We start from the raw sequence: 25977 nt of genomic DNA, 5'->3' as shown, positions 1-25977 counted from the left end.
ACCACACGCAACCCAATAAGCTCCCCACTTCTAACATCGATCCTCCCAACTAGCATTCACTCAGAGCCGACTGCGGGCCAGACACTGTTTAATTGCTGGGGGTGCAGCAACAATCAGGGAACGGCAAAGCTTAGGGAACTTCAATTTAAAAAGAGAGAGGGAGAAGAAGAGGACAGAGTATGTTGTAATATCTCCCACTCCTTCCCCAAACTGTAATGGTTCCTCTGTCTCCTCAGACATCCAAGGATCTGATGGAAACCACGGGCCCTCCACCAGGAAAATGCACAGGGCTACCTCTGCTTCAAATTCTGCATCCATCACCAGGGGCTCATGGACCCTGAGGGTCTGCACACCACAGACGAAACATCCCTGCTGGACTGCCTGCAGCCACTTCTTTCCACTTTCCAATTAACCACAGTGTGGCCGGAAACTAGTTCAGCGTTATTTCCACATCCCACCAACTGAGCAGCACACTCAGGTCTGAAGGAGCCTTGGAGGACACGGAGCCCATCCACTCACTGTACTTTACACCTGACAGCATGGCCTGGGAAGGTTAACGGACTCACTCGCCCGAGGCCACACACAGTGAAAGGGACAACCGGGTGGAGACAAGCCTCCCGGTATTAGTGACTTTAGAAGACGCCATCATTGCCATGCTGCACTCCAACATTCCCAACTGGGAATCCCAAGATGACAGACACACAGAGTACAGGGCTATGGTCCCTTAGAGGTACCCAATTCTAAAGCAAATAACAGTCGTTTGATGAACTGGCACAAATTTCGGGAGTTGTGGTTGAGAAAAAGGATTTTCAATACATTTGTAGGGATGTCATTGAAAAAAGAAGTTTTTGTGGGCACTTGAGGGTAAGCAGTATTAAGGATCTTCATTCAGTTTTCTGTAAACCTACTTTTAAAGATAATACAGGCTGGTGAGATCCTGGCAGGATTTTGGGGGAGATATGAGCAAGACCAGAAGTGGCAGAGCAGAAAAGGCAAAGCCTGGGGAACTGAGGAAGGCAGGACCACCCGAGCTGGAGACTCAGCTTTTCCCACGTTCTCCACATGAGACGCCAAACCCTGCATGTGGGGCCGGATGCCGGAGCTCCAGACTGCGTGACTCCAAGATGGAGGCTTTTTGTAACTTTAGTGTGATCAGTGGCATCGCCAGTCTCCTGGCCGCCCAGGAGGCCGTTTCTTCCCCTCGCCCCCTCCACAGCCTGTGCTTTTGCTCCAGGGCTGACGGAGGTCTGCGTCACAGTCTCCTCGCCTCGGCCTCCGCCTCCCCCTGCAAGCTCTGAGATGAGAGTCCCTCTCCCCGACGGTGGTGTTCATGCCTGTCTTACAGTAGGAGCGCCATTACAGCCACCAATCCACACACTAACTCCCTAGGTCTGGCCACCAACAGCTTCACAAAAATAAAGTGACTTTTAAAATGCCCAGGATGGAGAGGCAATACGGAGGAGCTGAGAGGACGGGCATGGGACTACTGCAGAGTTCACAGCTGGCTCACCAGCTGTCGACCTCAGGCAATACCTCCACCTCCTTGGAACTCAGTTTCCTCTTCCGTCAAATACTTAGAACAGCACTTGACATACTATCATTTTGAAAAATCACCCCAACTTTCAGTAAGAATTTACTCAGATGCTGTGAAATGTTGCTTTCCTAGGATTTCAGTGGACACCTCACTTCTGGCTTCTATCACTGAGAACACCAGGATGGAACAGAGGTTACAGATGTTACCAAAGAGCCTTCTTACCTTACATAACACTTCCATGGAATATTCTTCTATTTCTGTGATTAAAAATAAAAGAAGCACACTTAATTCACAAGATTAAAAGTATCCCAACAAACTACAAGCGCCCCTTTGTCAGAAAAGAAATCTTATTAAATTCTTAGATTGATGTAGTCCACTTGTTTATTTTTGTTTTCGTTGCCTGTGCTTTTGATGTCACATCCGTGAAATCATCGCCCAGACTGACGTCATGAAGCTTCTCCCCCATGTTTCCTTCTAGGAGTTTTAGTTTCAGGTCTTACATTTAAGTCTGCAATCCATTTTGAGTTGCTTTTGGTGTACGGTGTAAGATAAGGGTCCAATTTCATTCTTTTGCATGTGAACATCCAGTTTTCCTAGCGCTATTTGTTGCAGAAACTATCCTTTCCCTATTGTATGTTCTTGGCACGCTTGTCGAGCCTCAGTTGACCGTATACGTGTGGATTTATTTCTGGGCTCTCGATTCTACTCCATGGTCTATATGTCTGTCTTTATGCCAGTACCATACTGTTTTGATTACTGCAGTTTTGTAATATATTTTGAAATCAAGAAGTGTGAGTCCTCCAGCTTTATTCTTTCTCAAGACTGATTTGACTATTTGTGCTCTTTTGTGGATCCATATGAATCGTAAAATTGTTTTTCCTATTTCTGTAAAAAATGTCTTTGGGATTTGGATAGGGGTTATATTGAATCTGTAGATTGCTTTGGGTAGTATGGACATTTTAACAATAACAGCAATTCCAGAAAGAAAAAAGAAAAAAAAATGACGAGAGGAAACAGAAGAAAAAATTACCAAAGAAATAATTCCAGAAAATTTCCAAGATAGATAAATGTACTCAACAAAGTAGATAAAAAAGACCCATATCAGAGCACAGTATTATAAAATCTGAAAACACAACAGATAAAGAAAGGATCCTAAAAGTGTCAAGCATAAAGAAAAAAACCCAAACAGACACATAGAAAGGCTTGTGGATCAGAACAGCAGGGGCCTTCTCAACCACAGCACATGAAGCCAGAAAACAGCGGGAAAAGCCTTCAAAATTTTAAGGGAAAATTAATTGTTACCTAAAATCTATTGCCAGATGATATGAAATTTATACACAAATGACCTGAAATACATGTGTATGTATTCCAAATCATTATGTTTGGCTTTAGCATTCAAGTTATGTATAACCTTTCAACAATAGTTAACATGTAAAATACGTTTTTCTAAAAAAAAAACTAAAACAAAGTTGTATTTAGGACATGACCATGAGTTCCAATTTGGTCAGGATAGTTTCAGCTTATGTGTGTTCCTATTAACAGTGTCTCTTTTCCTTTCAATAGTGCTCTAGTTTGAATGATGAACTGTATTACTAAGTTATGCCTAGGGGATTCAGGGAAGATTGCATTATAGACGAACAAAAATAAACATTTTAATAATTACATTTAAAAAAACCTCTTAGATGCCTTTCCTGGATGTTTGGCCCCCAACACATATCCTTAGATAGACTCCCACTGGGATGCATAGATGTTGGGTTAAGAATCCGGCTGTCAAACTACCACACGATCCAGCAATTCCAGGTCTGGGTACAGACCCCAAAGAATTGAAAGGAGGGACTCAAACAGATATTTGTACACTCATGTTCACAGCAGCATTATTCACATTAGCCAAAAAGCAGAGGCAACCCAAGTGCCCACCGATGGATGAATGCATAAATAATGCAGTCTATACATACAACAGAATATTATTCACCCCTAAAAAGGAAAGGAATTCTGACACGTTACAAGATGGAAGAAGCTTGAAGACCTTGCGCTAAGTGAAATAAGCCACAAATAAGTCACAAAAGGACAAATACCATATGACACACTTACATGAGGTGCTGGAGGAGTGAAATTCACAGAGACAGAAACTAGAATGGTGGCTGCCTGGGGCTGAGGGAGGAGGGGAATGGAGAGTTGTTGTTTAATGGGTACAGAGTTTCAGTTTGGGAAGATGAAAAAGTTCTGGAGATGGATGGTACATCCCACATCCCCCCCCCGACCAGCAGGAGACTCCCTTAGGACACAGGCCATTGGGTTTCTTATATTCATTCAGAGTACGGGGAACAGAAACATCTGGGGGCCAAAGCGCATAAACACAGGACACTGCAGGAAAGGAAAAGGATGAAGCCAGACCCCCTTGCGGTTGCCTGCTCTGACCTGGGACCAGGGGAAGACCGTGCAGTTGGAGAGCTCAGACAGTCAGAAGGCATGACAAGAGAGCTAACCCACCAGGAGGAGCAGACGACTCTCCATAGCCTTTCATGTCCACAGCCAGTACCCGGAAACCTGCCTGGGCCAGAGCAGGGATCTGGAAAGCAAACAATTCAGGCACACTCCAGTGTGTCTCATCTGTCTTTTGCTGACACTCCCTCTTTGCTCCTTCTACCCCTCTGTTCTTGTAAATGGTTCAATCCAAACTGCCACATGGCACCATCTGGTATCCTCGACATTGGGCTGGAACAACCATACCTGGATAGGGCTGCCAATAACAGTGGTGGGGTTTGTGCACTGCATCTAACGCCACACCCAAGAGAGCACTTTTCCTAGCAAAGACCTTGCAGATTTCTATAATTCATTAAGGATTTCCCAGCAGGTAGCGGAGAGTGTCTTCAAGAAGTCTGACTTTTTCTAATCTGCAAAGGTGGCATATGGGCTAGCACAGCTCTGAGGTCCTGAGGTATCTCTGGCCCCAAAATTTCCGAGGGATCATGGGCATACCTTGGAGATGATGCTCCACTGTAAGGTTTGAGCTTCTTAATGACATCCCAGCCTGGGGCACACCATCTAGTCTTTCCCCGCCCCTCCCCGAGGGGTGTACTTTCCCCCAGTTTCCCTTACCTGGTACCTCCAAGAGAACCAGCTCTCAGGAAAGCCATGGCACAGGCACACGGCGGGGCCGCAGCCCAGCTCCACGAAGTGCAGACGCACTCCAGGCTGTGGGAGAGAGAGTGAGCGGGAAGTGACCACAGCACCCGGCTGGGTGGCCAGGCGTCTCTCTGCAGATGGCTCAGGGCCATCTCATTTTACTGCCAGATCTCACCCGACCCAGCTGTCTCAGCGCTAGAAGATGTCTGAGAAGAGACAACCAGCCAGACTGTGCAATAAAAACAGACAGCTCTCACCGGAACACGAGAAGCCTAAAGAGAAGATGACGACGTTGGAAAAAACCCCCAACAGAATAATTCTGCCTTCCTCCCTAAAAGACCCTCATACTGTCAGAGCTTCTGGTGCTATCTGACATGTTTTCAATATTTTAAACTGGTGTCTGATTGTGCGCAGAGCATAAGATTCAAGTTAACATGCAGAATACCATGATTATTTCATTAAAAGCTGTTTCTCTTGAATAGGAATTTTTCTCCAAGGTTTGCTACACTTCTGGTCCTTTCTGGGCTACAGGGGTGTGGCAGAGACTGCTGGGGCTCAGAACCTGCATTCTTCTCTTCTCCCTGGCACAGGCTGGCGTTTTCCAGACCTCCCCTCACTTCCTTGCAGTGGGTGTGGCCAGGTGACTGAGCTCTGGCCAATGGCACTTGAGCAGAAGAAACCTGTGCTACATTGGGGCCCACAGAAACCCCCAGTACTTGGTCCTCCCTCCTTTCCTATCTGACCCTGAATGGATTGGGCCCTGAGGAGGGTGGAGCCAGTAGAGAGAGGCTCTGGGCGCTTGAATGTCTGTGTGGAGAGAGCCCGCTCCTAACCCACTGGACTGGGCTGCACGCAAGAGACATACGTGCTGTTAAGCCACGGGAAGTTGGGCCTGTTTGTTATAGCACTGAGCCTGACCATTACATTGGCAGGGTAAGCAAACGAACTAACACAACACATAGTCAAAGTGCCCTATTTTTCCCAAAAGTACATATCTTCAACTTTCTAATGGAAATGAATGAGAAAAATAAGGGTCACGTTATAGAAATTCACTTGGAACAATTCTATTCAGCCACATCTCAGACTACTCCAAGCTGGTGTTCAGAGACTGGAAGCTCCATTCACGATTCCCAAAGAGCCATTTTGCTCATGAAAACATTAGGCTGACATTTCACAAATGCTTTCAGGAACTACAATCTTTTTATCAGAATATGTTCCACAATCTTCCCTTCAGTACTTGGCAAACAGAGGGAATTTCACTTTAAATTCTATACTCCTTTATACCGAAAACTGTCATAGTGCTGATGTCCAACCCAATGATCCTAACCCACCTCTGGCCCGAATGGACCCCAACTAAAAGGCTCGCTCCTGCGGCTTCGTATTTGACTCAGCGGAGTAGCTCAGCAAACACAGGTACCTTCCCAGTCTTTAAACGATACGTTAATAGAATCACCATGAGGCCAGAAAATGGGAAGGCGCTCTTACCCAGATGGCTGGAACAGCACCTGAGCATGGGCTCAGCTGGGGCTCCCCAGAGGTCGCTGCCCCAGCTCTTTAATTTGGGGTCAGGGCAGAGAGGGTGGTAAAGCAGCTCTCATCACCCTCCTTCAAGGTCCCATGAAAATCTACTGAAACTGGCTGGATATGCAAGCATCAGAGGACTATGAGAATAACCCTCTCCAAGGGGCTGGACACAAGACTATAGGGCAGGAGTTGGGGCTCCTCCGCACGTGGCCTTGGCCTTGCCATAGCCCTGATCTCTGGGCCTTCTAATGACTATTTCCTTCTCTTTATCTTTGCTGTGGGTTCCCTGAGGACAGGTCTGTCTGGTTCCTCACTGCAGCCTGTGTACCAGGCCTGTGCCTGACACAAAAGAAGTGCTTGATGGATACACATTGGATGAGATAATGTTCTCCCCGAATACAGGCCAGGCGGACACAACTTCAGAACCCGGGCTACCCAAGGCCCCACGTGGCCTGCTTTTTTGTGGGGGTCTGATACATTGGTCACATTGCCTTGCATACACTGAGGCACGATCCACATCTTCTATCAGTTTTTGAGGAATGATATTTGTGAGAAATACTACTTCCCTATAAATGATGGATGTTCAACTACCCTTAATATTCATCAAACGTCTCTGCAAGTCATTTAGGTGACCTGGCGGAGGGGACTCAGCTGACCGAGAGAGTGCTCACTTACCTTTATGGGCACGTACCCGTGGCTCACGTCATTTGGACTGCAGGGGGTGGGCAGCGGGGCTGCAGTTTTGAGAAGCTGAAAGTAAGAGAGGTACAGTGAGAGGGGCAGTGCGGCTCCTTCCGTGAAGCCCTCGGGGCGCTTCCACAGCTCCACAGCGCTGCCCCATCACCCGCGCCACAGCCTCCTGAGTCCCACGCAGACCGACCGACCCTCTCCCTCTCTGCTCCGGCACGCAGCTACACTTCACCTCCTCGCCTTCCTTCCAGGCCAGTGGAGTCCTGTGACTGAGTTCTGGCCAGCAGAATGCAGACAGAAGAGCGTGGCCTGTCTGCCTGGCCTGTTAAAATCCCCACGCAATTCTCTACATTCTCTTTTTCCCCATCTTCCAGCTGAGCGTCTGGTGTGACCTGGGAAACCACAGGTGGAAGATGGCGGGTCCCCCGTCAACCTGGGTCCTTGAACGGCTGTGTGAGGCAAAGCCCCTGGCCACCACCAACTGAACTTTACACAAGCAAGAAACAAACACCATTTGCTCTAAAACACTGAGATCCGGGACTTCAGTTAATGTAATTCTTCTCTACAGCAGTTCTTCAGCTGTCACCCAGGCTCAGACTGGACACAGCCAGGAAAGCAAAGTTCACGGAGCGCCATCCCGCCATCGCAGGGCTGTGCGGAAGGGTTTCTGCTTCAAGCTGGCCAAAATCCAACTCTGCGCCTTCCTATCAGTCTGCTAGAGCTGCCATAACAATGTACCACGGACTCGGTGGCTGAAACAACAGAAATTTATTTTCTCACAATCTGGAAGATGGGAGTCCAGGACCAGTGTTGGCAGGATTGGTTCCTCCTGAGGCCTCTCTCCTTGGCTTGTAGACAGCAGTCTCCTCCCTGTGTCCTCACATGATCTTCCCTCTGTGTGTGTCTGTGTCCTAATCTCCTCTTCTTATAGGCACACCAGTCCTATTGGATTAGGACCCACCACAATGACCTCATTTTACCGTAATCACCTCTTTAATTTTAATTACCCTATCTCCAAATACAGGCACATCCTGAGGTCTTGGGGGTTTGGGTTTCAACATATGAATCTGGGGGGGTACACGATTCAGCTGATAAGAGCCTTCTGCCTGCAGGCCCCAGTCCTGTCCTCTGGAGTCCTGGAGGATCAGATACCCTGTCTTTGTACGACAAGTAGGTAAATAGGAAAATTCCTAAACGTAGCACCCATCCTTAGAAAGCTTCTGTAACTTATTGGTGTCCGTTTTCTGGAGACAGAAATGACCAAGGACAGGATGCTGAGCACCTGTAAGTGCATGTATTCATGAGGAGCGACATGTTAGTGACTGATACTGCCAGATTTCTCATCTTTAGTCTTAAAGGTGCGACGTAAGCAAGCAGTAGCTCTCCCCAGCTTGCCAGTTTCCTGACCGCCACAACGGGGGAAGTAAATTACGAGATGCACCTCCCTTTTAGACATGGGAGAGTCTGCACGGGCGTCCTCAGAGGGAAAACAGAAGGTGAGCCTGCCAGCTCTGTGCCGTTTGGAGAGGACCCAGGGTGTGATGGTAGGGATGGGCAGCTTGGTGCCCTGATGACAATGAGCCTTGTCTGGCCAGAGTGCTAAGACATTGACCAAGGACCAGTGTCCCTTGGGGCTCTTCTTCTGATACATCCCTGGCTTCCTAGGTCACACACCAGGTGATGTCCCACTGCTTCCAGGAGTGGGGAGGGTGGGACTGTCTACTGTAATGGCTCTCCCGTGTGTCTGTACAATTTACAAAGCCTGTGCATGACTGAGTCCCACAGCCTTCCTAAGAAACAAGAGGCACATCTCCTCTGGTTAAAAAGGAGTAACTTTCATTTTTCCTTATACCTTCCCCGTACCCCTGAGGAGAAGATAGGTGGGACACGGCTTACTTTCCCAATTTTACAGGACAGGTGTCTGTAGCTCAGGTGTGACAAGGGGACAAACCTAGTAAGTGGAACAAACAGATGGATGCTCCGATCCCAAGTCTGGGGGCCGTCTTTGCTGCATGAGATTTCTAGGCTTACAGAAGGACAAATCAAGCTTGGGCAAGATGCTTTAAGGTTGTGAAGTCATTAGATATACATTTTTATTTATTTGTTAAAGATTAAAAGTCAATTGTTTCTGTTAAAGGGGCTAAATTGTGTCCCCTCCAAATTGATCTGTTGAAGTCCTAACCCCCAGGACCTCAGGATGTGACTGTATTGGGAGATAAGGTATTTAAAGAGGTAATTAAGGTTAAATGAGGTCACTAGAGTGAGCCCACTGGAGTTAGAATCCAATCTGACTGGTGTCCTTATAGGAAGAGGAGATCGGGACACATGCAGGGGGCAGACCATGTGAGGACACAGCGAGAAGATGGCATCTACAAGCCAAGCAGAACGGTCTTGGAAGAAACCAACCCTGCCGACACCTTGATTTGGACTTCCGGCCTCCTAGCAAGACTGTTCTCTCAGCCACCCAGTCTGTACCTAGGAAGCTAAAAAAGAAAACAGTTCCCTTTGAGAAAATGGTTGTGACGCCTTTGACATCCAGTGAACTCAGTCAAGTGTATAGGCCGCTGCCCCCCTCCTCTCCCATTACGATGATGCAAGCAAGGCACTGCATTACTGAAAAATGCTGGCGTCACTGTCGCTCCCGGACTCAGTGGGATCAATGATCTTAGGTAAGCTCAAAAAGTGCACTAGCTCTGGCAGAGAAGACTAATCCCCAGGCAGCCCCCTGGGGCATCATTCAGGTGTCCCATCCTCCTATGTGAGGGATAGGTTTTACTTAAGGACACTCCCTCTAGCAGTTGCCAAGAGAGTGTGAACAGATGGAACTAAACAACCACATCTGAGTGCCAGCAGCACGACAGGCGGACCAGGTGAGGATGGTGCTCCCTACCCCGACTGGGGTAGACCCAGCAGCTAAATTCTCAATATTCACTCTAAAAAGTAAAGTGGGGTGCCTTTGAAAGCCCCACTCTTGTCTTGGTTCCCCCAACTCTGGCTAGTGTAGATTCTTGGTCTCAGAGCAGTGCTTCCCTGTTCACTGACCGGAGAGAAAGAAACAAGAAGTTCTTCAAGGACATCATACCGATTGCACACCAGGTAATGGATTCCCACCCAAGAAGTCCACACCTGGGAACCATGCCAGGAGCAATGAACTCCCAAACACAGGGTGGTCCTCTCCCTTGTTTCGTCTCTTGTGTGCCTAAACACAGATGAGTGACAGGAAATCCACTCCGCGCAGATGTGAAGTTACCTGCATCCCGGTCACTTTCTCCAGCTCTCTGAGGGCTGTGTCAGTGTCGCGGACGAGAATGGTGACCATTCCCAAGTCACGGGCTGGCTTCAGATAAGCCCCGATGTCATCCAAGAAAACCACCTGAATCCAAATAGCATAGATACTAGCATCACTTTGACCAAAGCAAACTTACACATGAGGGACAACACAAGAAACACATTTAAACGCGAACAGGGGTCATTTTATGATGATGAGATGAAGAATTATTTTTCTTTCCCTATAACTGTTTACTCTTAGGATTAAAAACATTTCGTTACATAAGCACACACACAGATACACAGACAGATATACATGTTCCCACATTCACTATTGGTTTCAGTCTGAATTCTGAAACTTTAAGAAGATTAAGGAAGGATATAAACTTATCAAGATGACATTAAAATTCATCTAGGAAAATTGACATGTAAGAATAGACCAAAAAAAGGTCTGGAAAAGTAGTAAGGGCAGATATTAAATTATGAAGCTATGAAAGGTAAAAAAAAAATAAAGTCTGGTACTAGAAAAGAAATAGACATACCAACAATTAGAAGAGAGTCAAGGAACAGACCCAAATACAAACGACAATTTAGTTTCTAACAAAAGTGCCGAGTCCAATTGGTGAGGAAAAAGATTATTTAATTATTTTAACTGTTCATGGAAAAAAGTGGATCCTTCCTTCACATCTTCCTCCAAAATAAATTCTGAATGGATCAAAGATTTAAATTTTAAAAGAAATAAAGAAAAAAAGATCTTCACAGTTGTAGAAGAAAGCTTGGGTGCAATTATTTATGACCTTGGATTTCAGCTGGCCTGGACTTCTAAGCAACTCATCCACCCCAAAGCCATAAATGGAAAGACATTTATTTACATGCATACTGAAGTCCAGAGCGCTGTTATAGTGCTTAATCCAGGGGCTGAGAAGAGCAGAAGCGAAGTGTAAGAGGAGCAAGGAAGGGTTCGGGGCCTGAGCCTGCTAAGGATTCCCAATGACAGAGTCCAGGGTTCCCTCTGATCAGCTCGTGGGTGAAGTGGGGCCAACGAGAAAGGCTCAGAAATGTCAGGGAAAGGAATTTAATCTTGGTCCAGCCACCTTTTTGAAGAGTAGAGAAGGGGAACACAAGGAAAACAGTGTTTGAGGACAGATAACCTAGAGACAGTATGAAGATAAATTTGGGGGCACAAGGTGCCTACAAGGAGACTGCTGCCCACCACAGTGGAGCCCATTCCTGCTCACCCTTTGGAGAAATGACCCTGGCTAGCCCTTTGGTCCTGGGAAAGTCTCCCAGGGTCTATGTTTCTTTATAGGTAAACTGAGGCAGCTAGTCTAGCAGCTTTTGACAATAGCCGTTTTGACCAAGGTTCTGTAAGAGCCACAGAGAGGGGCCAGATGCACACCTCCGGTAGAACTTTCTAGACAGAAGGGATGGGTAAATGTCCTTTAGAAGTTCTAGCCTGGGAGAAGTGGAACCTGCCACTGGACCTAGAACTGTCCTTCCGGGGCCCAGATGTCCCCTACCTGCTCACTCCTCCTCAATTTTTCTTGATTGCAATATCTAGAATTTTCCTCTCCATTGAAAGGAAGCGTCTACTTACCTCATTGGGGCTGGCCTTCAAGGTGTCCAGCACGTACTTGTAGATCTGAGGCTCAGGCTTGGCCATTCTGATCCTACATGACTCTATCAGGAAGTCAAAGTGTGGCCTCAGCTCACACAACAGCTGGGCCAGGGTGCCTCTTTCGGAGCTGTCGTCCAGCCAGTTGTTGGTGAGGATGCAGGTTGTAAATCCTGAGCGAGAAGTCATGAGTGAACGGACCAGCTACAAAACTTTGCTCTGAGAAGCTCCGGTTGCCCCACATGGGGCCCTAAAGATGAGGCCATTAGGAATCAGCTCACTTTCATCAATCTCCTGAAGGCCAGCTTTTAAACTGACAGGTTGGAAAAGAATCATCTTAACCCATAAAGACTTCCTGACACAGAGACATGGGAGTGAGCTGTGTACATGGAGGGCTTGCAGAAGCCTGGGTGGAGACACCACTTCCCTTAATTCTTCGCAATTGTAGAGGAAAAGGTGGTGACATTCGGCAGCTCATCTGATGGAAGTGTTTTGACATTCTTCAGCCCATTTGATCCTCACTACCTTTGGGGCAGGCAGGGCAGATCTTACTATCCCACTTTTACAGGTGAGCAAACAGAAGCTCAGACAAATTACAAGCTGCCCAGAGCCACACAGTGAAGGCAGAGCTAAGCCAGGCACAGAATTCTGCCTTTGACTACCACTGCAAAACTCCAAAACCCCTTCCAGTTCATGTTACTGCAAACTCCGCTCCACTGCATTTCAGAACACCTGCCTTGGCTGCCAGACACTGCGCTTCCATCTCAAATCTAGAGAAATGTAAAGAGAGACAGCACTGTACCCTGGCTTTTTCTGCCTAACCAGAGAGGTCAAGAGCCAAGAGATGCTGGAAAAGAGACATGAATGAGTTGATGGTGAGAGCCTTTCCACGTAATGAGTGAGAAATATGGACATGGGATGGCTTAGCCACAACCAGGTGAGTCTACGAAGCAGGTGGAAGGATTTCAAATACGCCTGTGAAGAGCTGGGCTCTGACACTAAATAAATGCCTACTGGATGAATATGATTTCATGTCCTAGGCCATCTGACACCATCTAAATCCATGTCAGCTGGCTCATTGCTCAGCCACTCTGACACCAGAGGTTAAAAGTCATAGTTGCTTAAAAGGACTTGTTTTGTAAACAGTGTGACAAGAGGTTAGGTCATTTAGGTCATTACCAGTGCCACTGGAGGGAGAGAATTTTGCTCATAAGGAAGTCTCTGGCATAAATCGCTTTATTAAATAAAATTATTTCTTTGTTCCAGTATTCTGATAGTGTCATTTTTTGTCATTTAATAAAACTTACTTTGAGGCTATGTTTTAAGAATAGCTTTCCATCAGGGCCCAGAAGATTTGTGATCTCAAAACATATTTATCTGTATTCTCACCTAACCGTCCCAAGGGTTCTGGTGTGGGGGGTGGGGGGTCAGCGAATGGCCAATATTGGATCCTTACCCTTCTTTCTGAGAGTGAGAGCCGCTTGAAGCATGGGGTGGTTTATCTTTCTTGCTGAAATTGCCTTGGCAAAAATTTGATTTATAGAGAACTCCTCAGGGAGGTTGATTCCAGAGTTCTTAGAGCGTTTCTTGCAGTCTTCGTCAATGAATGGCACCCACTGTAAAAGTGAATTGATGAGGAACTGTCAATTGGTACAACCACTTGGAAAAGCTTTTGACAGCATTTACTAAATCTGAACACATGCATTCTGTCTGATCCAGCAATTCTGCTCGTGGACACATACCCAATGGAAATGTCTACCTATCTTCTCCAAAAGACATGTACAAAACTGTTCATAGCAGCACTATTCTAAGAGCCTCAAACTGGAAGCTACTCAAATGCCCCTACCGCAGGCTGAACTGTGTACCCCCAAAATTCATGCCAAAGTTCTAACCCCCAGGACCTCAGACTGTGACAGTTCTTGGAGAGAAGGTCTTTAAAGAGGTAATGAAGGTAAATGAGGTCATGGGTGGGCCCTAATTGAATCTAACTGGTATCCATATAAGAAGAGGAGATTAGGACAGACAAACAGAGGCGAGACTGTGAGGACACAGGGAGAAGACAGCCGTCTACAAGCCAAGGAGAGAGGCCTTGGAAGAAACCAACCCTGCCAAAACCCTGATATTGCGCTTCTGGCGTCCAGAGCTGTGAGAAAATAAATTTCTGTTGTTTGAGCCACCCAGTCTGTGGTGTTTTGTTATGACAGCCCTAGCAGACTAAGACACCGATTAATAGCAGAATGGATTGTGGTATATTTACACACTATCATAGCGGTTCTATTTGTAATAATCCCAAACTGAAAACTACCCAAATACTCATCAATAGCAGAATGATAGAGAGCCCAGAAATAAACCTACACATATACGGCCAATTAATTTACAACAAAGGAGCCAAAAATATACAATGGGGAAGGAATAGTCTCTTTATAAATGGTGTTGGGAAAACTGGACAGCCACAGGCAAAAGAATGAAACTCAACTACTATCTCACACCATATGCAAAAACTAACTCAAAATGGATTAAAGACTTGAATCTGAGACCTGAAACCATAAAACTCCTGGAAGAAAACACAGGTGGTAAGCTCCTTGCCATCAGTCTTGGCCATGATTTTTTGAATCCGACACCAAAAGCAAAAATAAACAAGTGGGACTGCATAAAACTAAAAAGCTTCTGCACAGCAAAGGAAACCATCAACAAAATAAAAACACAACCTACTGAATGCGGGAAAATATTTGCAAATGATATACCTGATTAGGTGTTAATATCCAAAATACACAAAGAACTCACATGGCTCAACACTGAAAAAGCAACAATCCAATTAAAAAACGGGCAGAAGATCTGAACAGACAGTTTTCCAAAGAAGACATCCAGATGGCCAACAGGGACATGAAAAGATGCTCAACATCACCAATCATCATGGAAAAGCAGATCAAAACCACGGGATATCACCTTACACCTGTTAGAATGGCTATTATAAAAAAGACAAGAATTAATGAGCATTGGCGAGGATGTGGAGAAAAGGGAACCCTTGTGTACTGTTGGTGGGAATGTAAATGGGTACAGTCACTATGGAAAACAGTATGGAGCTTCCTCAAAAATTTAGAAATAGAACTACCATAATGGTTCAGCAATTCTACTTCTGGGTATTTATCTGAAGAAAACAAAAACATTAACTCAAAAAGATATCTGCATCCCCATGTTCACTGCAGCATTATTTACAATAGCCAAGACATGGAAACAATCTAACTGTCCATTGATGGATGAAGGGATAAAGAAAATACAGTATATATACACAGTGGAATATTATTCAGCCATAAAAAAGAATGAAATCTTCCCATTTGCAACATGGATGAAACCCAAGGGCATTATACTAAGTGAAATAAGTCAGACACAGAAAGATAAATACTGTATGATCTCTCTTATGTGTGGAATCTAAATAAAAAAAACAAAAAACCAAGCTCATAGATACAGAAAACAGATTGGTGGTTGCCAGAGGCGAGTGGGGGGGGGGGGGAGAAATGGATAAAGGGGATCAAGAGGTAAAAAGAAAAAAAAAGCACCCATATGCCAAAATTGATGCAAGATGAAATATAAAATATGAATAGATTAAAACCATTAATGAAACGAGAAAAAGAATTCACTTTTCCATAAACATAATAAAAATCCTCCAGCCCCAGACTGTTGTACAAATAATAAAAAAAAGTTAAATGGGAGAGTTACACAACTAGATTTGCATTTTAGGAAGATCATCCTAGAAATAGTGAGGGACATTGACTGGATTGGAGGAAGGGAGAACAATCAGAAGAGAATTTTCACAAGTTCCCATCATCACAAATATCCACCTCCAGGCATCTGTGGCCAAGAACTCCACCTTCCTTCTGTTGCCACAGAAGAACAGCCTATTGCTCTGATCAAAGCTCAGCCCCTCCACTCAGGCACTAGACACCATCCCTCTCCACCTTCAAGGCCATGGCTCCAGCCAATCCTCCCTCTTTATTCTTCCATCAGCAATTTGCCTCCCTCCCAGATCACTGCCATCAGCATACAAGCATGCTGTTATCATAAAGAAAACCTCTTTCTTGACCTCATCGCCTCCCACTACTGCCCCACTTTGCATCAAAAGTTCACATAGTTTTCAAATCCTTTCCTTCCATTCTTTCCTTAACATACTCTGATCGGGCTTTCACCTCCACGTTTCACAGACTTCTGTCAAGGTTACCCAAGACCTCCACGTTGTGTTGCTCTATCCAATGGGTGCTCGCCAATCTTCATCTTACTCAACTTATCAGCTGCATTTGACACAGCTGATCACTCTCTTCAAGTGAAACTTGGTAACTTCTTGGCTTTCAAGGCTCCACTCTCTTGATTTTCCTCTAATCAATGGAGATTCCTTCTCCATCTCTTATTGGTGGGTCCTCCTCGTCAACCTCACTTTTAATACTAGAGTATCCGGGATTCTGGCCTCTTCTCTTCTCCATTTATACTCTCTTTCTCCACGATCATACTGAGTCCAATGATGTTAAAATCACCATCGATATGCTATGAATAGATATATTTATTTAGCCGGGACATCTTCCTTGAACTCTGGGTTTGCATATCCAGCTCCCTGTTCTAAATAGTGTATTCCAAATACACTCTATTTGGATATTGATAAGCATTTCAAATTAAAATATCCTAATTGAGCACCTGATTTCCTAACCCCCAGAGCAGGCATCCCTATTCCAATTAACAGCAAGTCACACTTCCATTTTGCTCTGGCCAGAACCCTTTGAGCCATCCCCAGCTCCTCTCTCATGCCTCACACTCAATCCATCAGGAAAACCTGTTGGACCTACCATGAAAATATTTCCAGAATTTGACCACTTTTTACCAATTCCACCAAGATTACCTTAGTGTAAGCCACCATCCTCTCTCACCTGGATTTTCCAGTAGCTTCCTTAAGTAGTCTCTCTACAATGATCTTTGTGCTCTTGACCTATTCACACAGCAGCCAGAGTGAGGTTTTAAAAATGTAAGTCAGAAAATGTCACTTTGCTGCTCAAAATCTCCCAATGCCTTCCCATCTCACTCAGGGTGAAAAAAAAAACAGAATGGATAAATAGATTGGAGTGTATTCACACAATGGAATATCATGCAGCAATGAGAATGAAACTATCTACAACTGCATACAATAACATCTATGATTCTCACAAATAGAACGTTGAGGAAAAGACGCCAGATACAGAAGAGTTCATCTGCCTGATTCCATTTACATAAAGTACAAAATAAGCAAAGTGATCTATAAGGCTAGAAGTCAGCATGGAAGTTACTCTTGGATGGGTGGTGTCTAGAAGGGGCATTGGTAGGGTGGCCACGGTGTTGATAATGTTTTAATTCTTGATCTGGGTGCTGGTGACATGGGTGTACAGTCACACATCTCAACGATAGGGATACGCTCTGAGAGAGGGGTTGTGAGGCGATTTCGTTGTGTGAACATCATAGAGTGTACTTACCCAAACCCAGATAGTACAGCCCACCAAACGCCCAGGCTGTACGGTACTAATCTTATGGGATCACTATCATATATGTGGTCCATCACTGACCGAAATGTCATTATGCAGCGCGTAACTGTATTCAGTTTGTGAAAACTCACCAAGCTGTACACTTTGTGTATTTTTGTTTGTATAGTACACGGAACGAAAAGTTAAAAGAGGATATTCATTCCTAAGACACAACTTTTTAAAAGACAGACTGAACCCTTAAGTAGCCTTTATCATGGTATAATTTGGTTTTCCAGGCCTCTTTCTCTGATTGAGTTTCCTAGAAGCTACATACAGACTAAATAAGTCGGAATGAGTTCAGGGTTTTCATAGCAATTACTAGAAATTCACTCTGTAATTCTTATGTTCACTGAAAATACATAGCACTTCCCTCTTTCCTTACCCTTCAATAATATTACTACAGCTTTTTTTTTTAATTATTTTTTTTGGTGAGGAAGATTGGTTCCAAGCTAACATCTGTTGCCAATCTTCCTCTTTTTGCTTGAGGAACATTGGCCCTGAGCTAACATCTGTGCCAGTCTTCCTCTATTGTGCATGTGGGATGCCACCACAGCATGGCTCGATAAGCAGTGTGTAGGTCCGCACCCAGGATCTGAACCCATGTTCCCCAGGCTGCTGAAGCAGAACACATGAACTTAACTACTATGTCACCAGGCTGGCCCCTGCTGCAGCTGTTTTACTGATCCAAGCTTCAGTAATGTTTGTTCCCAACAGTATCATTACAGTTTCATTCACCAGCTGTCACAAAGGAGTGTGTATGTGTGTGCATGTGTGTGTGAGTGAGAGAGAGCTTTAAAGGGACTGCAATTCATTATACTCCCCACACTAAGACCACACTTGCCTTCACAGAAAGGTGGGCTTTTGCTTTCTATTACAGTGGGCTGTAACTGATAAATAATTTAAAATATAGACTGTTTTATCTGTGTGCTTAGAGAGTAGATTCTCAGTAGCCTTTCTTCTTTGAGGCACTAATGGAGAATTCAAGTGGTTTTAGATCCTGATTACTTTGTTAAGAAATAAGTGAAGTTGTAGTAAGAATCTTAACTACTCTTTATTGAGCACTTACTATGGGCCAGGCCCTGTGCTAGGCACTTGTCAAGCTTTATGACAATCTATGAAACAGACAGTATTATCACTCTCATTTTACAGATGGCAAAACTGAGACTTAGCAAGGTTAAGCAACTTGCTGTGGTCACACAGTCTGTGAGTGGGAGCTATGATTCAAATCCTGATGTCTGACCCATTATATAGTTATTAATTAACAGCCCCATTAACAGTGGCCCTGTCTGAAAATAGCTACTCTAAGGATGACTACTATCAAAAGAACAGAAAATAACAAGAGTCGGCAAGGATGTAGGAAAATTGGAACCTTTGTGCACTGTTGGTGGGAATGTAAATGGATGCAGCCACTATGGAAAACAGTCTGGTGGTTCCTCAAAAACTTAGCAACAGAACTACCATATGATCCAGCAATCCCACTTGTGGGTATATACCTGAAGGAAATGAAATCACTGTCTCAAAGACATATCTGCATCCCCATGATCACGGCAGCATTATTCACAATAACCAAAAGGTGGAAGCAAATAGAGTGTCAATGGATGGATGAATGGATAAAGAAAATGTGGTATACCCATACAATGGAGTATTACTCAGCCTTAAAAAGGAAATCCTGTCACATGCTACAACATGGATAAGCCTTGAAGACATTATGCTAAGTGAAATAAGTCAGTCACAAAAGGACAAATATTGTATGATTCCGCTCATATAAGGTACCTAGCAGAGCTAAATACATAGAGACAGAAAGTTCAACAGTGGGTTATAGGGCCCAGGGGAAAGAAGGCATGGGGAGCTGTTGTTCAGGGATATAGAGTTTCAGTTTTGCAAGATGAAAAGAGCTCTGGAGATGGATGGTGGTGAGGGTCGCACAATGGGAATATACTTAACACTATTGAATTGTATACTTAAAAATGATCAAGATAGTAAATTTTATGTTATGTGTATTTTATCACATAATTTAAGAGGAAATGTATATTATGTACATTACCACATGATGTAATATATGTATGTTACCACATAATAAATTATTTACCATTAACTCAAGAGGAAAAAAAGCTACTCTGGCTGTTGTAATTCCCTGGCATAGATCTTCGAGGTCTTGGAGGTTTCCCAGTCATTCAAGTGTGTCCCTTTGGTTGGCCCAAAGAGACAACAAGCCAGTCTTAAGTGTCTCTTTCTGGTCTCTGGGCCTCCAGCCCAGTTTTGTGAGTTAAGCGCTGTAAGGGGTAAAGGGTGCAGCAGACCCGGCTCTGCCCTCAAAGAGCTCATGGTCAGCGTAGGAGATGGGCATGGAGGCACAGAACACCTTCTCAAGGGGGTCTATGAGGTGTCCCCTTACCTGGGAGAATGTGATCTCTCCTGTCACGAGGCGGGCAATAGATTCATCTGGGCCTTTTAAGTTCAGAGCTTCACTCAGAAAGCCTCTGGAAAACACAAAGAAACAACATCATGAACGGTCCAGACTTCATCATGGCGACGTGCAGGGAAGAGACACTATTTACATCCAACGACAAAGTGCTGTTAGAAAGGCATTCTGCCAGGGGTGAGGAAACGCTAGGTCCAAGTTGGGATCCTTGCCCACGAGGAGCAATCCAGCTGGGGCCCGAGATCACAAACTAGATGATAAATACGCTCACAGGCGAAGCTGCTCACGGGGACCACCTAGCAGAGACTCTTCAACTGCAGGTGCTTCCGGTTTTGCCGCTTAAGGGACAAAATCAAGACTGGACGTGCAGTCATTACTGTTTTCAGCTCATTTGCACAAGGCACTGCTCCAAAGGACTGCTTATTAGTTCATATTCTTCAAAAGGAATTACATTTTTTTTATTTTGGTTCTGCACATATAGTTTCTATTTTATCTTAGCCTCATCTAATTTTTAAAAAGCTTTCTTGTGTTATGAGCTGAACTGTGCCCCTCTAAATTCACACGTTGATGTCCTAATCCCCAGTACTTCAGAATGTGACTGTATTCGGACACAGGGCCTTTAAAGAGGTAATTAAGCCAGAATACGGCCATTCAGGTGGGCCCTAACAGAACATGACTGGTGTCCCGAAGAGGAGATCAGGACACAGACATGAACAGAGAGAACACCGTGTAAAGACACAGAGAGAAGACAGCCATCTACAAGACAAGGAAAAGAGGCCTTGGAAGAAACCAACCCTGCTGACACCTTGACCTTGGACTTCCCGCCTCAGGAGCCGTTGTGGAAGCCACTCAGTCTGCAGTACTTTGTTCCGGCAGCTCTGGCAAAATAATGCACCTCGGTTCGTATTCATCCCTTATATACGGCCCCAAGAAGTAGCAGACGCAGAGGGAGGAAGACCAGAAAATTATCTGCTCCCTTCCCCACATTACAAAAGAAAAGATCCCATTCCACCTTCTTGATAATTTCCCACCCCAAATAGTGGATCAGTTACACTCACATGGCTGGCTGGGTGACATCAGACAGATAAAGGATGGCACATACGTGGCACACACACACCCCTGCTCCCCTGCAATCTGGCCAATTTTGATAACCCATCACCACATTCTATTCCACTGAGTCTAGACACCGATTTACAAACCTTCTTAATACAGTGCTCCAAGCACCTGAATTACAATGGACTGGAATTGACAAGCCAGTTAAAATTATTTACCATTCCCAAGTAAGAGTGAAACAGCGCATAAAACATTGACCAGCTTAAACTTGTTTTGCTTCCTTAAAACATGTTGTTGATTAATGAAACTTGGTGTTCAGTAGCGGAGACAGCCCCACGCATGTGCCAGGTGGGAACCCACTGCCCAGGATGACATCAGAACCAAGAATCTTCAGAAATGTTGCCACCAGAGTCCTTTACGAAGTCAGAAGTCTTTCAACAAGGAAAGTCAGCTTCCAGCAGCCCAAGCAGCTTGATTACCATACATGGCCCGATTCGAGACCAGCCAGTTAGCTTCTGCCCCTAATTCCTTAAATTTTGCCCCAAATCCTGGATCAGGGAGACAGATTTGAGAGCCTTGCCTCCTGTCTCCTTGCCAGTCAGCCCTGCAATAAAGCTTTTCTTTTCTCAAAAGTTGGTGCCAAAGTATTGGCTTCTATGTGCGTCGGGCAACGAGCGCTTGCTTGGAAACAATTTCTGACGACCTCAAAGGGACCGTGGTCCTGTGACCGCCCGCCACAGCTCTGCAACCCCCAGCAGGATGCGGCTCTCATTGCTGACCCTAACCTGCCGCTTAGACTACTGTCTAGAGACAGCTGATTGGATTCCTATTTCCAAGGAGCACTACAGGCTCCTTGGTGCTGCTTTCACTTTTGTGAAAAGAAACTGCTTCTGGATCAAGACGTTTCTGGGCTCTGGGGGAGTAACCTTAAGAAAGTGACTGTCCCTTATCTCATCTCTCTGCTTTGATTCCCTGGAAATATAAGTGTGACTTGTATTCTGGGGAATCCTGGCAGGCTGAGTCCCAAATCTTGGGCCTGGACCACCCAAGATAATTAGAGACACGATAAAAGGTTCATTCGTGAGTCACTCCTGGTAGTCTGGCCCTGAGTACTCCTGGTAGTCTGGCTTGCATTAGGATCTATGCTATATGTAGAACTATACTGTACATTATTGTGTATTAATGTCGTTTATCTAAACTGAATTGATTGCAGACTGAGCTTCTCAGTGATTGTAACAAACTCCCCTTAGAAGTTAACTCTACGAGGGTCTTCTGACTCTGAAGAAAAGAGGCACTGCTCCCTCTGGTCCTTTAGGATGTTCACAGATGACTGGGGATTTTATGGAGGTGTTGGGGCATACCTTTTCTTTTGTAATACAGTGTGGCCCCAACACTCACTGGGGCCTGAGGTGAGGCCTGAGAACGGGTCTTTGAATTCAAACACCATCTTGCAATAAGACCTATTCAGTAAAAGGAAAGAAAAATGGCTACAGAAGTGCCCTTGCCCAAAATCTAGCATCTTGAGTCTCCTCTCCACAAATATTAGTAGAAAAACTTGAAAACAAAATTTGGATAGAGAACAGAAGCTAGATTTAGAGTAAGGATAATTATCAGGAACTTTGAATTAAATAAGGTCATTTAAGAAGCATGTTTAAAATTAAGGGCCACAGTGGAATTACTTAAACCCAGGGGGGACCCTCAAAAGTTTTTGTAAATGGATTACCTTCTGAGATTAGTGAATAGATAAAAAGGCAGAAAATAAGATGGGAGGCTGCCATCTGACTGAACAGAGGCCCTCCAGGACCAGTTTAACTGATCCCATCTTTTATCAACAGAGTGATTAAGAATTGCCTTTCAGAAAATCTGCAAAGTCACATAGCCAGGGCATGTGCAAAAGAAGAAATCTTGACCTGAAATGACCAGGGACCCAAAGATCCTCCTTCCTGAGGAACCCAAGTGTGGGGACACGAGTGGAACTTGAAAGTCGAACTCTGATCAGAAGCGAGGGGTCCCTCGTTCAGGAAGAACCCGTGTTAAAATTCCTTCCCCACTCACCATGTATGTTTAGAACCCTATCATAAAAGTTTATAACCTCATCATAAATGTTTAGAACCCTATCATAAATGTTCAAAACCTTACCACAAATGCTTGAGGCCCACCCATCAACGCCTGTGCCACCAGCATTGCTGCGTGCCAGCCCATTCTCCCTAACCTCTTAAATTTTGCCCCAAATCCTGAATTACAGAGACAGATCAGAGGGCATATGCCCCCTGTCTCCCTGCAGATTGATTTCACAGAATAAGGCTGATCTCTTTTCCCAAAGGCTGATGCTGTAATTAATTGGTTTGTTTATGTGCATTGGGCAAGTGAACCCCAATTTCGCATGGTAACAATTGGCAACCAGGAAAGGATGAGGTCCTGACATGGCCGGCCCAAGGCTCTGGAGCCCCAGGCAGGGTGTGGGGTCTTTTCATGGACCCTAAGCGGCCGCCTAGACAATTTGGTCTAGAGGCTCAACTGACTGGATTCCCACTTCCACTGTGGCACTCCAAGCCCCAAGGCATTTTCTTTTCCTTTGGGAGAAGTAAACAGTTCCAGGATCAGAAGTCTTTTTGGTGAGTGTGCTCATTAAAATGCACCTGTGCCTAAAAGTGTCTAATATCTCATCAGGACTGTGGGTTAGAGGCCCCACTGGAGAGATTTTTGCTGGGTTAAAGTCCCAAGGCTGGGATTGCGGGTTCAATGGAGACAATACAAAAGGGTTACAGCTGCAGGGCACTCAAAGGATCGGGTTAGAGTCCCAGAGTATTGGATTTCAGTGTCTGTTGATATTTGTCTATGTCTGACTGTTTTATTTGCTAAAGTTGGCTGTTTGGGGACTGAGTTTCTCGGTGATTGTAACAAACTCTCTTTAGAAATCACCTCGTTTGTTGTGGCCACCTTGGGAAAAGCCCCCTAAAATGGGGCTCACTATAAACAGCTGGCAAGATAACCCCAGATAATTTAAAATTACAATGGCCACTTTGGGCTCCTTTTGAGCTTTCGAACCGAGAAACAAAGAAATCTTTAAAGAGTCAAGGGTTCACCCCCACCAACCTCAAGAAAATGTCTGTGCAGCGAGGTACTCTGCAAAGCATACGCAATCCACAACTCCACAGCACCTCCCTCCTAGGTATAAATTTGGCTCTGAGAGACTCAAGGCTTAGCTAAAGCTGTTACTGTGCATATTAGATGAGGGTTTTTTGTCTTGTTCTATGTCTTGAGAGCTTGGCTTTGTGACCTCTTTGGTCTCTGCCATCTAGAGGATGCGTGTACCATACTCTCTTTGTCCAGCTTATCAGCCCTCAGGGGAGTTTGTCATGAGAGGGGGATCCCAGTCCACTGGGGGGCTTTGTCGCCTCAATCTTCACTGCTTGCTAGTGCACTACCACCTGTGCAGAAGTCTTTGCTTTCCTGGACTAGTTTTGGGAGTGAACTTCCTGGATCTTACGAGAGGTGCTTCTTTCGCACTCCCTTTTTAGGACACCTCTTGCATCCACAGTTAAGCCATAAATGCTTATTGGTTTGAGTAGCTATTAAGATTCTACTTGTCAAAGGTCAGAGGATGGATCCTTAAATTGGAAAAACTTCTAAATTGAAAAACTGTAGCTGGAACAGTGGGTCAACCTCTTTTATCCTTGCAAGACTGGAAATGCAGCTCCAGAGGCAGCTCAGATTCCACCCATTTCCTTTATCTCAAAGAGCTTGCAAACTCTCCAGGAAATATCTAGCCCATCACCAATTCCTAAGACTGAAGGAAGAAAAAAGGAAAAAAGGAAAGAAAAACAGCCATAAGAGCACCCATGCCAAAAATCTAGCATCTTAAGTGTGTTCCCCACAAATATTAGTAAAAATGCTGAAAACAAAATTTAGATTCATATCTAGGGAGACTTATATTACTATACCTGATTCACGGCAGTAACTTCACAACAACAGCTGTGGAGTCTGTGTATGTGCGTCTATACGTATGTTATATATGAGTGATATTTTACCTCCAGATGGTATAATTTCTAAAGAGCTCTACTCAATTGGCTTAAAGTAAGCGCTTACGTAAATTATTTCTAAATGTAACAGCAACTAACCCAAATGTCTTTCAAGTTAACATGATATAAATTAATCTTTGGTAAATAAAATCTTATTTAAGATTGTTGGTTTGATTAAAATGGACATGTCCTTATAGTTATTAGCATTGGATATGATGCAGACATGCAGCCTTTATTCTACATTTATTGGTCAAATAAACTCATGTTATCTCTATTACAAAACTGGTTAGCAAAAATAATAACTTAAAATGATAGCTAATTTTGCCCAATATCTCATGAAGTTTTGTAGGCAATCTAAATAATTATTGAGAATGAGTAAACTAAATAGATGTGAAAAGGATAAAAGTGTTGGGTGACATTTTTATGTGTTATGGCATGTATATTTAAGATAACTTTCAAAACTTCTCTTGTAAGTTGAAACTTTGAAGTTTTGCCAGATGAAATTAAATGATAGAAAATTCATTGAATACCTCGCTCATTTTCAAATAAGAAAATATACTGAAACGTTATTGCTAAACATGTTTAAGTTTACCTACTTTTGCTTTCCTATTACAAAGAAACTAAAAGATGTTTGGGTCTATTAGTAAACATGTATTTTGTTAAAAATTGTACTATGACGAAGACAATTTCTAGAAATTATGAAAAGTGTTTAGAATGCCAATATAAAAGTTCATAATTGCTTACTGTTTAGTTTTCGCTAAGGTCTATAAGGGTTAAAAAATTCTAATTAATGTATGTAATTAAAGCTACTAAAAATTAATATGGAAAACATCTTTGTATTAAGGAAAGTAAGATACATGTTTTCAGTAAAGAAGGTATAAACAATGGAAATATTTTTGTCTGTTTTGTTAACAAAGATAAATTTGTCCCAAAGTAGTAGGAGGGAAAAAAAGGAAGGCATGGGACAAGTTCTGAATGTAAAAAGAAAGTTATAGAAGGTTTGTGGAGAAGGAACCCTGAAGAAAGAGTTGTGCATGGTCAAGTTGGCTAAGATTGAAGTAAATCTAATTAAGTAAATGAGTTTTAATATCAAAAGTAAGCTGGTACAAAATTAGAAAGGATAATTTCCTTGAACTTTTAGTCTGCTCTTGATAAAAAGATTACGAAAGTTTTTTTTTCTTTGAGTA

At 44.1% G+C, this 25977-nt stretch overlaps 1 protein-coding gene across 2 annotated transcripts in view; it reads right to left on the bottom strand.

Annotated features, from left to right (window-relative positions):
• Positions 1–25977, bottom strand: part of EPHX2 (epoxide hydrolase 2) — a 69998-nt gene that overhangs the window by 29663 nt on the left and 14358 nt on the right. Inside the window, exons 2-9 of one of the 2 annotated variants that reach the window (XM_008519301.2) lie at positions 19689–19773; positions 13213–13372; positions 11739–11929; positions 10125–10247; positions 6860–6934; positions 4634–4729; positions 4025–4103; positions 1757–1791 (exon numbers count right to left, since the gene is read on the bottom strand). In XM_008519301.2, coding sequence (XP_008517523.1) covers positions 1757–1791; positions 4025–4103; positions 4634–4729; positions 6860–6934; positions 10125–10247; positions 11739–11929; positions 13213–13372; positions 19689–19773 — 844 coding nt within the window. Of the gene's footprint in view, positions 1–1756; positions 1792–3625; positions 3686–3952; positions 4104–4633; positions 4730–6859; positions 6935–10124; positions 10248–11738; positions 11930–13212; positions 13373–19688; positions 19774–25977 lie in introns of those variants that run through there. The other variant, XM_070611340.1, reaches the window with a different exon arrangement.

This window comes from Equus przewalskii, chromosome 2, assembly GCF_037783145.1.
Source record: "Equus przewalskii isolate Varuska chromosome 2, EquPr2, whole genome shotgun sequence".
NCBI classification, from domain to species: Eukaryota; Metazoa; Chordata; class Mammalia; order Perissodactyla; family Equidae; genus Equus; species Equus przewalskii.
The sequence above is the reverse complement of the archived record's forward strand: the minus strand, read 5'-3'. Positions and strand labels throughout refer to the sequence as shown.